At 42.7% G+C, this 12040-nt stretch overlaps 5 protein-coding genes across 5 annotated transcripts; 1 reads left to right on the top strand and 4 right to left on the bottom strand.

Annotated features, from left to right (window-relative positions):
• Positions 1-449: 449 nt before the first annotated feature.
• EAE98_008425 (uncharacterized protein) lies at positions 450-1493 on the top strand (the record flags this gene model as incomplete). The annotated part of the gene is made up of 1 exon (XM_038956048.1): positions 450-1493. One exon carries the CDS (start codon positions 450-452, stop codon positions 1491-1493), a length of 1044 nt encoding a protein of 347 aa, XP_038807507.1.
• An 899-nt stretch (positions 1494-2392) lies between these two features.
• On the bottom strand, positions 2393-3079 carry EAE98_008424 (uncharacterized protein; the record flags this gene model as incomplete). The annotated part of the gene is made up of 1 exon (XM_038956047.1): positions 2393-3079. The coding sequence occupies one exon, from the start codon at positions 3077-3079 to the stop codon at positions 2393-2395; it is 687 nt and encodes a 228-aa protein (XP_038807506.1).
• Positions 3080-3943: 864 nt separating this feature from the next.
• Positions 3944-4855, bottom strand: EAE98_008423 (uncharacterized protein; the record flags this gene model as incomplete). The annotated part of the gene is made up of 1 exon (XM_038956046.1): positions 3944-4855. One exon carries the CDS (start codon positions 4853-4855, stop codon positions 3944-3946), a length of 912 nt encoding a protein of 303 aa, XP_038807505.1.
• A 1726-nt stretch (positions 4856-6581) lies between these two features.
• EAE98_008422 (uncharacterized protein) lies at positions 6582-7049 on the bottom strand (the record flags this gene model as incomplete). The annotated part of the gene is made up of 1 exon (XM_038956045.1): positions 6582-7049. One exon carries the CDS (start codon positions 7047-7049, stop codon positions 6582-6584), a length of 468 nt encoding a protein of 155 aa, XP_038807504.1.
• Positions 7050-8617: 1568 nt separating this feature from the next.
• EAE98_008421 (uncharacterized protein) lies at positions 8618-10353 on the bottom strand (the record flags this gene model as incomplete). Its single annotated transcript, XM_038956044.1, has 3 exons — positions 8618-9573; positions 9632-10277; positions 10336-10353. The coding sequence occupies 3 exons, from the start codon at positions 10351-10353 to the stop codon at positions 8618-8620; spliced, it is 1620 nt and encodes a 539-aa protein (XP_038807503.1).
• Positions 10354-12040: the final 1687 nt, after the last annotated feature.

Below are 12040 nucleotides of genomic sequence, written 5' to 3'. Positions count from 1 at the left end.
CTTTTGTGGTTTGTAGTTGCTTCTTATTTATACTTTGTTCCTGGTAGGATATCGGATAGTTTGGACTGCCACCCACAACCAGGAACTGTCGATGTTGGGAAGCAACACGATATACCAAACCAAACCAGTGCTCTAAATCATTCGAATCATATAGATAGAATTGGAAAGCACACACTTCTATTCCTTAGAATGCACTCACATCAATCTTTGAAACTCCAAACCTAATGTGGTAGTCTCACCTGACGTTTGGGGTTGCTCTCTTAGCAAAGCAAGAAGGAGCACCACATATTGTTTATTATTTAAGAAGCAATCATTCGGATTTTAAAGACTTGTTCAATATCATATTCTTTTCGATAACAACAATATTCAATATTGACAACATCATATTCTTTTCGATAACAATAACATTCAATACTCCATCATTCAATACTCCATCGTTAGTCACAACAATGAACGGGAACTACTCGAATAGGAACCTATCCAATGGGAACCACTCGAATCGGAAGTCCTCAAATGAGAGTCGCTCCAACAGGAACAGCTTGATTGGGAACCTCTTAAATGGAAACCACTCAAATGGAAACCTCTCGAATGGGAATTATTTGAATGGAAATCTTTCGAATGGGAACCTCTTGAATGGGAACCATTCAAATGGAAACATCTCAAATGGGAACCACTCAAATGGAAACATCTCGAATGAGAACATCTCGAATGGAAACATCTCGAATGGATCGTCGCATAGCTCAGCACCCCAAATTGATTGGAAGAATTTATTTCAGATCAGAAAAACTTGGCTCGAGAAATGTCAAGCCGAATTGCAAGATTCACAATTAAAATGCTTGCAAGTCCAAGAGCAATATCGAGAATTGCGAGAAAGCTATAAGGAACTCCGGGTGGCATGGCAAAATTTGAGGACAGAGCTAGAAAAAGATTGGCAGCTCCGAGCGGAAACTGCAAGAGCTTATCAAGAATTTCAAACGGCGTACGAAGAAGAAAGAAAACAACGAGTTCCAGTTGAACAAGCACAAGAATTGTTTCACGACAAGTTACAGAGAGGTTTGCAGTTGTTGATAGAAACGGCACAGAAAACAGCGCGAGATTCGAACCGTTCCAATTTCCATCTTGATCGCGACCCCTTCGAACATTCAACACAGCTTGCGATGCCAAACCAATCTCTGCCTTTACGATCTACACTCAACCCAGTAGCACCTGTGTTTTCGAAGCCTCGTAAGGATACTCGTCCTCAATCTGCTGACTCGGCGTATTATTCTTCTTCATCAAAGGAGGCGGCAAATGGAAGTGAGCCTAAGATGTCCAATGGTTCAGGTACCGCGAGCAGCGGCGATGCCAATTCACCATCTACACCATCCACACCGCCGAACCCGAGTCAAATACAGTTCGGAATTCCACAGATGCTACCCAAATTTCCTCGCCGCCATAAATCAGACTCTTGCCTGACTGACATGCGAGCCGGCAAAGCTTCTACTCCGGAATAAAAGACGATGTTGGGGATAGAAGATTCTACTACGATGTACTTCATATGTCCCGTAGCTTGAGGTAGATGTGGAGAATATGGAATACTCACTTGCACTCACTTGTGTCGGTCTCCGCAACTCGAGAATTTTTCAACCGCAATGTTCAAAACAAAGCGACCAAGAAACAAAAACATCAATAATCCTCTCAAAATTAAGCATTCTCAAATTGCGCAACAGCGAGATCTGTATCGATAGGAGGGATAGACATTTATCGAGGAACAGGAACAGGGTTATACATCTTTCCAAGCGAACTTCAATTTTCTTGCCGGACAGTACAGATGTTTTCTGTCAGGGGACGATGCTCAGTGTACATAGCATTAGATGGTTAGAAAATGAAACACATTCTTCTTTCGAAATATTGTGTACTCCTTTTGTTTGAGCAGTATACTAAAACATCATTTGCATTCTGTGAGTTATGGTGTGGTGTGATCTCGATTATGTTGCCATTCCCATTCTCAATATCTATATCTGCATCGGAGTGTCTCAGTTGCTTTCCCCATCCCCTAGCCCTAAAGTCAACATATCTGCGCAAAGATGAGACCCGGAAACCCATATGATATTTGCGATTTCATTCTATGATGTTCCGTACTTGCGGTGTTCTTGTCCCATATCTTTCATATGCAGCTTCCAAGTCATTTTTCTGTATACAGCGGGAAGCTATCGTCTCGTAGTAGTGTATTGCAAGATTATTCAAACAAATGCCGGAGCAAGTTAGTAGACTGAAGTTCATATACTTTATTTCTAGGAGCCTCTTTATGTAGTCTGGAGGCAGATTATTTCTCCCGATTTCAAATACTGATAGCCCTGAAGGTTGACCAAGTCGTAAAATGATATATTGAGTCATCACGGGCTAACCACTGTCAAGATGGATGCACACCTGATGCTTCAGATCGATCACGACGATTGGTTGGATATCTATCAAGTTGTCGATGCGGTGAGCGAGAACGACTGCGAGTGGGATTGTCGTCGCCGGCTCGTCTATTGTAATACTGACCTAGTGTCGAAGTTGGTTTGTCGAGTTTTCCGTCGGTCAAATCTCCTTGAAATGGTGGCGGCGAGTTTTTATTCTCCCATGCAGGATCTACTATCACACTATTGTGAAAAGCCTCGCTCTCCCAATAACGTGGGTTATCTATTTGAAACTGCTTTGAGAACTCCACCGACCACGGGCGACGAGGCTCTACTTGTTGATTCCTCGCTAATCGTAGTTCGAATTGCCAATATTCTTCATTTCGGAAATCCTTGGGATATCTTAATGGCGGTGCATTGTTTCTTAACCGGAGAAGATAAGTTCGGAGAGGGCTGTCATTGGTCCCTGCCATTGAACATTGTATATAAGTATGACTCGTGGAATTGCATTTTGGACATCCGTCTATGAACCCATCTTTGTTAACGGGCCCTCTGCACCATTTTAATTCGTGCCCAGACTGCCCGCAATTGCCACATACGCAATCGAGCGGCTGTTGAATTCGTCCCCGATTTGGATACGGATTGAATATTGGCTGCTGAGATTGAACAGCGGGCGGTGGTTCGATTTCCAGCTGCATTGCAAGGTTCGGTGAAGGTGCATCAATTTGTTGCTGTTTCTGAGGATGAGGGTATGGAGTGTCTTAATCTTGTGGTGGTGCACCAGACTGTTGTCGTTTCGAAGATGGAGCAACTTGAGGTGTTGTAATGTCTTGAACTTGTGGTGACTGTCGCGACTGCCCAGACTGCTGGTCATGAGATTGATCTATTGAATCTGATCGAATCTTTTGTGTATAAAGATCACGCCAATATGTGACCTGCGCAGTCAGTGAATGAATTTGCGCATGCAAGTCTGCCATCTTTATCTGCGAATCCACTCTCGATGATCTATCAGATTCATCATTTCTATCCCCATCCTCTCTCTTGGATCTACCTGCTCCGCCAGGATTGTGTTGGTAATTGTTGTAGCCACTCATACTTGGTAATTGGTTCTTGTTGTGTTGTGTGTGTATTTTCAAGGGTTGAAATATTCGCGAACAATCAAATCATAACAATGAGTAGCTCAGCACAGGGAATTCAAAAGAAGCGATTCTTTTTAAAAGTTACGGCTGATTGAATCGTAATTTTAATTCTTAATTGTTTATCCACTACCTAGTCTATTGAGAGCTGTATCCCAGAATGAAGTGAATTGTAAAGTGAAGTCTGAGAACCATTGTTCTCTCCTCACACTGCTCTGGATTCTTTGGAACAATCAATGGTGAATACAAATAGAATTGACTTCCTTACAACTTCGTCTCTCCACGCTCAATCCATCACTATTCTTGTGCATTCTTTTACTCCACCACTGCTTTCGTCCTTGTCTCAGTCTTTTCGGAATTTTTCGCACCGTCCTGTTCATGCTAGGTGGGTTTGGCGTATAAATTTGGGTCTCTGTCGAGTAGTGGCTATGGATTGAACGCTTTTTGAATAGCTAATTCTCCTCGTATAATATCTGGTAGCCGAGTTTGAAACGCAATCGTGTCCGATATATGCTTATGCTGCTGTTCCATGACAGTGGCAAGGACCTTTTGCATCGTATGCTGGACATTCTGCATTGTATTCAGGGCCTCAGTTTCTCGATCCTGCCTTTGAATCTCTTCATCAATACGATCCTTTAACTGCGATGTCCAAGTGGTCAATTTTTGGACCGATTCATCCAGCTTCTCTGTTTGACCATTGTAGTACTCGAATTTCTGATCTCGGGTCTTCTGCATCGTCTCATTTCGATCGTTTTGTTCCTTTAAACGTCGTTCCAATTCCTCAACCTTATCTTGTATCTTCTTATTTTGATTGTCTTGTTCCTTTAAACGTCGTTCCAATTCCTCAACCTTATCTTGTATCTTCTTATTTTGCTTGTGTTGCTCCTTTGGACGTTGTTCCAACTCCTTGATCTTATCTTGCATCTTCTCATTTTGATTGTATTGCTCTTCTAAAACTCGTTCCAACTCCTTGATCTTATCTTCTTTCTTCTCATTTTGATTGTATTGCTCTTCTAAAACTCGTTCCAACTCATTGGTCGTATTTTGAATTTCCCCATTTTTATTGTATTGCTCCTCCAAACGTTGTTCCAACTCCCTGATCTTCTCTTGCTTCTTCTCATTTTGATTGCATTGCTCCTCTAAACGTCGCTCCAACTCCTTGACCTTATCTTCTTTCTTCTCATTTTGATTGCATTGCTCCTCTAAACGTCGCTCCAACCCCTTGATCTTATCTTGCATCCTCTGAAAAGGTGATGACGAAGGTTTTTTTACTTTACTTGCTTTATTCCCATAATTCAAGCCTAGGCGATTCGGGACATTTCCCAGACCCTTCGACATGTTCGGATGGCTTTGGTTAGATGTATCACTTAATTTATTGAGGGTTGAGGTGATGATTAGCAACGTATCTTCTGGCTATATGGGTATCTCAGCGCTATTCTTGAATGTGATGTAGTATAAACTAACATACCTTACTGAGTAGATGATTGTCTATCGATGTAAAGTGAATAATGAGCTTACACTTAGTGATAATGATTTCAAGACAATACTAGCGGTATACTATGGGTGAAGTTTATAATAACAGAAATATGAAGTGAAGTATACACTATGAATGGAGTATGTACTATGCACGAAGTATACAACAACAGGATTCAATATAGTCTTTATCCTTGTTTACTTTGATCTTTCACGAGATGGAGTAAATAGAGGGGGAAGGCACGACAAGAGCGAGTGGACAGGAAATCACATAAGAAGGCGCGACTTGAGCCACTACCTAGACGTATGGATGATAGTTGTGTTATGAGGTTAGATCTTCTCTTCTCAAACGCTTGTGAAGTCAATGGCTACTTCGTGCCATTGAATTTACATGTCTCTATTTCACCATGTAATAGTAGTGGTAAATTCATCATCGATTCAGTCTACCTATAGCTATGCTACGCTGACTATGCGATGCGCCTAAATGTGCTTTCACCAAGTATATACCTAACTAATTGGTGACATTAAGTGATTACTCTTTTCTCGTACTATAATATCAAGAGCATGAAATCAAAGCTTACTATACGTGAAATACGTAATGATTGAAGTCGAAGTAACTCACATTTTCGGGCTCGCTAAAGTCACCATCCTCACAATTCATCAATTGTCAATTGCAATCTACAACTGAACACTATATTGTCATCAAAGTATTGATCTAAGAACCAATATTATAATGCAGAAGGAACAAATGAGGATTTATGAAGCGTTTATGATTAAAAAATTCATGCACTAGAACAGGGTTCTATTCTGAAGGAGTATTTCACTCCTAATAGAAGAAAGGTGCGTCGCTTACAGAAAATAAACGGCGAGCTACTAAACAAAAGGTTATAAACACATAACTTCACAAACTTTGAAGCAACAAACTATGAGCGAGGCATCGATACTGCTATCTGAAGGAGATTCAAAAAACATCAGGGAATCACGGAAGATGTATGGAAAGGGCTGAAGTCGAGCTGATGATACAACGAATCAAGATATGAATAATAATGAAAGTTTATAGGTACTATAAATTTCAAGAGACCACGGTGGAATTACTGGTAAATGAGTCACTGAGCCATTTCCAGACAATCAAACCCTCCATCCTCAAGTTTCTTTTACTTTTTAGCGAGTGCCTCGTAACTACCGTGTGATCTCACTCACACTGTGCTTGACTTCGCTCCTGGAATAAGAAAATTATTATCATCCTCCCACAATCTCTCATGACTCTCTTGTCAGCAAGATAGCGAGAAAGAGTTCCAAGGCGATTAAATAAACAGCTTAGCATATCGTGTAATCATCTTCACTAGGTAATCATTATGAAAGAAATTGAAATGATCTGTTTTCAAAACGACAATGATAGCTTCCTTCTTATTACTCTTTTAGCAATCCGCAATGAAACAATCAATCTATCATGATTCATTGTATAATTTTCATCTCGTTTTAAGAAATTTGAAACACTTTCTGATGTCATCTCGTTAATATCTTGTAGATTTCAAAACCCACTCCCATCTCACCTGCCTCTCTTTCTTTCTTACAACACCACTCAAAGTGATCAACTTATCCAATACCCCATCTCCATCTCCTCCTCATCATCCATATCCTCCTCCTCCTCCTCATAAATTCCCCATATCCACTGTCTCCGCCATCCCACCCGCATTCCCGTTTCCCCATCCCCCTCATCCCCCTCATCCCCCTCACCCCCCTCACCCCCCTCACCCCCCTCACCCCACTCACCCTTCCCATCTTCCTTTCTCCCCTCAAACTCCTCACCCAACGCACCCCTACACAAACTCTCCACCATCCCCAAAATCTCCTCCACCCCATTCAATTTCCCCCTCACCCCCTCTAAACTCACCTCAACCTCCTCTCTAATCTTCGTCATCAAATCTGCTAGAGTATCTACCTGTATTTTAATCTGTTCCCAAGCCTTTTGATTTTCATTTCCATTTTCCTTACCCTCCTTGATCTCGACCCGAAGAATTCGAAATTCTTGGGATCCGGGTGCCCCGTAACGCGGCATCAGATGTGTAGAAAAAATTTGACATTGTGAGTTCGATGAAAGGAGAAAAAGAAACAATTAAAGATGGAAGTGATAGAATCACCTAGTTTGTATGATCTTTTCCAGATTCAAAAGAAAAGAGAACTAGCTGTGAGGGTTATTGAGAATACATAAATAAATTTTACTAGGAACCTACTTGGAGTTATAAGAGATCTTTATACTACACAATCATACGAATTGATCATCGTGTGAACTTTGAGGTCTTGTGATATACTATTACTAGATAGGTTAGGGAGTCAGTGAGCGCTTGCATTTTCATATGATGATCATACCTACCTACTGACAAGCGACAAACGTTTCTCATCTACCTCCTAGTGACTTCACCTACCTACCTAGCTATGCAAACATTCCATCAACCAAGCAATCATTTACTCCCCATTACTATTCACATCCACACCCCATTCCCTCAGCTCATTCATCCACAAGTAACTATCCATCCTCATCCTCATCCTCATCCTCATCCTCCTCATCTCTTCAATTTTCGCTCAACATTCTTCCCATTCAATCTAAGATCACTTCTCAGAGATATCTAATATCCATCATCATACTATATATATATATATATATACATTTAAAGTATATTTCTAATACTAGATAAAATGAAAACTTTATTATATTTATATCCTACACTTTATACCTCATACCTTATACTTTACATCCCACAACTTCCATCTCAGATCTTGTATCCTATATTCTATATTTTACTTTCCTTTACTATTATCACATTATTAAACTATTATCACATTGTTAAACTATTATCAAATTATAAAAGTCAATAAACTAGATACCTAGATATATAATTACAGAATCTTATAACTTTTTTATTTTATTTTATTTTATTACCTTCATCACCATCATCACCTTCATCACCATCAAATTAAATCAAACCACATATCACTCACTACTTCAAATCAAATCACTATTATCACCATCCCTATTATAAACCCACAAATAAACATAAAATCTCATTCATAATTATAATCATAAAATCTCATAAAATCTCAAAATCATATCATTTCATATCATTTCATTTCATATCCCCTCCCATCCCATCCCAACCCATCCCATCCCATCATATCCCATCATATCCCATCATATCCCATCATATCCCATCCCATCCCATCATAACCAAACAACTCATGAAATTTCATACCGGCATTACCACCAGCCAACCCTATCAATATCAATCATATCTTAGGTAATGACCACTGCATTCCTATTCCTATTCCTATTCCTATTCTCTATTCCACCCCCCCTCCCCTCCCCCCCCCCCCCCCTATTCTCCCCACCAGATACCTACATCCTAGCGAGACCGACCGCGACCGCTACTGTACTGCCCAACTGAACGAAACTGAACTAAACCAAACTAAAACAAGCTAAACCAAACTAACCATCTATCCCTCACCAACCCCGCATCCCCTATCCCCTCTCCCCTATCCCCTCTCCAATACCTCGACTAAGCTAGCCTCTTCCACCAAACAAACCCCTCCATCTCCCCCCATCCCCCATCCCCAATCCACCCTCTCACCCTATCGTTTCCCCCCCACATTCTGACCACTCAAACTCTCTTCCACCCCCAACTTCACCGAACTCGCACTTCTCCCAAACCCCAGCACCTCAGGCGAAACCCTCCCACTCCCACTCCCACCACTCATAATCGCCTCTCCGGCATTCTTCCTCCCCTTCTCACTAGACGTCACACTTTCACTCCCACTCCCGCTCCCACCCTGCGAAGCATTTCCCTGGGTAATCGCCGCCCCTCCATCCCCACCCCCAACAATCAAATCCCCGCCTCCTCTCACCTTCCCCACCACCATTCCCTTCGCCACGCTCTTCACAATCGCTCTCCGACTCACCCCCGTCGCATCAATATAAACCAATCCCACATTCATGACTCCGCCGCCGATATTCCGAGAGATATTCCCCGCTTCCGGTCCATACTTATGTTCCACCACCGTCGTTGCCGCGGTCGACGTCGAAGCCAGGAGATTGCGACCCGCCTGATCAATGCCATCGGCGATGGTCGAGAAAGCCATCATGGATTTATTGAGAATGCCGGGTTTGTAATTATCCACCGGCTTGCCATCTGGACCGATGCCGCGATGAGCTTTCTGGTTACGTTTTGCGAGCGTGGCCCCGATGTTTTGTGCGTATTTCGTGACCTGTCCGACGGTTTTGGCAGAGAGGCCAGCGGCGCCTTCGGTAAAGGTGTGGACTCGACGAATGTGAGCGTGAGTGGTGGGAGTAAAAGTCATGGGTTTGGTGGTGGGTGCGGATTTGGAAGTGTAGCTGTCGGCTTGAGATGTAAGGGTTTTGGAAACATAGCTGGAGGTTGTTACGATGAGACGGGAGGCCATCGCGGCGGTCGAGACGAGGTTGGAGGATTTGTAGGCGGGGTGCATGGCCATTTCGAGGTAAGCGGGAGATGCGGGAGCGACACCAATGTTGAGGGAGCCATCTTGGGGAAGAGTGATTTCGACTGGATCTATCGAGGTTGTTAGGAAAAGAAGTGTAAAATGAAATGGTTGGAACGATATACATACCTTTCGAACCCGGTTTCATTTTCGCATCTTCAACGACATGAAATCCTTCTCCCAACTCACCAACCACACTCCCATTTTCCTCATCCACCAACACAATCTGTCCCCCCGCATGAGAACTTGCACTTCCCGAAACATAAGCTTCTCCTGGGGCAAAATCCGACGGATTATACGCAGGCAAGGGTTCTTTTGTAGATTTCGCCTTTTCTTTCTTCGGACGAGAAGATTGTGGAGGGGGTGCACGCTCTAGGAAAGCTGTACACTGTGCCAAGATGGTTTCAAAAGTATCGACATCATCCTGATTGATTTTCGACGCTCCTACGATGGGGAATTCGATTTTGGTAAAGACGCCACTGTCGGGTCCCAAGTCCCATCGGGGAATGAGATAGCTGCTGGGTGGTTGGTGATAGATTTGAGTGGTGGCGGGGAGGGGAAGATCGAGCTCGGGAGGTAGGTGGAGATGGAGGTAGAAGTCTTCTTCGGGGGTTTGGGATTGGGGATCTGCGATTGAGAGACCGGAGAAGGGGGAAGAGGTAGGGACCATTAGGAGGGAGAGGGTTTGAGGACCATTCGGTGTGAGGGATTCTTCTTTGCCATTTTCGATATGATATGCATTTATACCATTGATGGCATAGAGAAGCTTAGGATCCTATGAGATATTAGAATCTGCGAATGGGAAATGAGAGAAATGATTAAAGAGGTATTACATTATGTCCCGATGCCATTTTGATTTCTTGTATGAGCGAAACTGTAGGATATCTACTTCTCAGAAAATCCGTGCCGTTTGTAAATGTAAATAATGCAGGATCAATAGTCTCTATCCTATCTACCAAAATATCGTATCTTTGCAATCAACAAACCCTTGTACAGTGGGGGATTCCAATGAGAAGAAAGCGATGAAGGTGAAGAAAGCGATGAAGAAGAAGATGAACACAAAATCAACTTAACTTTCTGGTAGAATGAAATCTCATCACCACTCTTAAGGAGGGCGGTTATTCAAAGATCTTACGCGCTTCAAAACCGTTTGGTGGTAGCCAAGAGAACATGCAACAGAGCCAATGGCGATGACGTACAAGGAATATTAAAATCAGGGCGTTTAGCATTGCCCCTCCTTTCTGGAGGTGCCCAGGTGCCCAGTTGCGGTGAATGAGGAGAGTGGCTGAGGCGAGAGATCATCATCAAAGGCTTCCAATTTCCATTCGATGAAGGTTATTCTCGGTAAAGCATTGGTACTTGTAATGAAATATCGAGTGATTCCAGGTTGTGAGATGTTCAAATACATAATATAATATCACACATTGTCCCCCTTATCTTGCAAGAATTAAACCAGAGTCGAGACTTAGATAGAATCTTGGATTTACAGCTCCCCTCGCACCAAATCTCAAATCTTGATAAAGGATTCGATAGTCATGTATGGCTGAAAAAGTGGCTGAGCTACCTACTCCTCCCTCAAAATGGTTTAAAATCTGACATCCATGATGGAAAAAGAAACATCCATGTGGGTGATGGGTGGGAAGCAGCGTAGCTCAATCCAGTAATTTTGTGAGTTTGGTGTATGGATAGTACAAAAGCCCTCTTCATGATATAGGTACCTATCTAATGGTCATCGATTCATTACTATGATATGGATTCTTTTTAAGAAACTGATTTATTAATATATATTCTCATTCTTCACATCATGTTGTTTGTTTGTTGAGAATTCCATGATACTCGAAGGATATGATTTCTTTTCTCAAAAGCCAGCCCAGCCCAGCCATAGCATACACATCAAAGCGTCCTCACCCCACCATCCAGAATTGAGCGGGAGTGACATTCAGGACAGGCATCGACGCCAGATATTTTCGTCCATTTCTTCTTCGATTCACCATTCTTTCCCGACGCAACGCAGCGGGATATAGGAGAATTATTCCAGGAAGAGGTAGAGAACGGGGACCAAAGCCAAAGCGATTCATTTATTTATCCCTGCGTACCTATCTCATCCGGGAAAGGAGAGGGAGGGAGGACTCGAGAATCGAGATATCTGGTGTCTCCATGATGTGGAGAGGATGGAAACCCCGAATGGGGTACTAGGTTACAAGACGGGCGAGACAGGTATTAGATTCCATGTACTCTGGAGGTATGTACAAGTATACGCACGGATGAAGTGGTGAGTTACTCAATAGTCTTGGTATTTCACGAGATGGGCGAGGATTCTCGATGGTGTTCTTACTGGGACTGCGTACTTCGGAAGAGGGAGGTATCAGGTATGTTTTGCAGTGGGGTCTTGGATGGGCGGGGTACCACCACGAATATTATGCATGCGATGCTATTAACTATTAACTGACATGCGTGAATGGGATGGGGAATATAGTACGAGTAGGGAGATGCTATTTCGATGCGTGCACATGGGTTGCTGATTGCCGTGTGATATCT

This window comes from Botrytis deweyae (genome assembly GCF_014898535.1).
Source record: "Botrytis deweyae strain B1 chromosome Unknown BDEW_022, whole genome shotgun sequence".
Classification (NCBI taxonomy): domain Eukaryota; kingdom Fungi; phylum Ascomycota; class Leotiomycetes; order Helotiales; family Sclerotiniaceae; genus Botrytis; species Botrytis deweyae.
The sequence above is the reverse complement of the archived record's forward strand: the minus strand, read 5'-3'. Positions and strand labels throughout refer to the sequence as shown.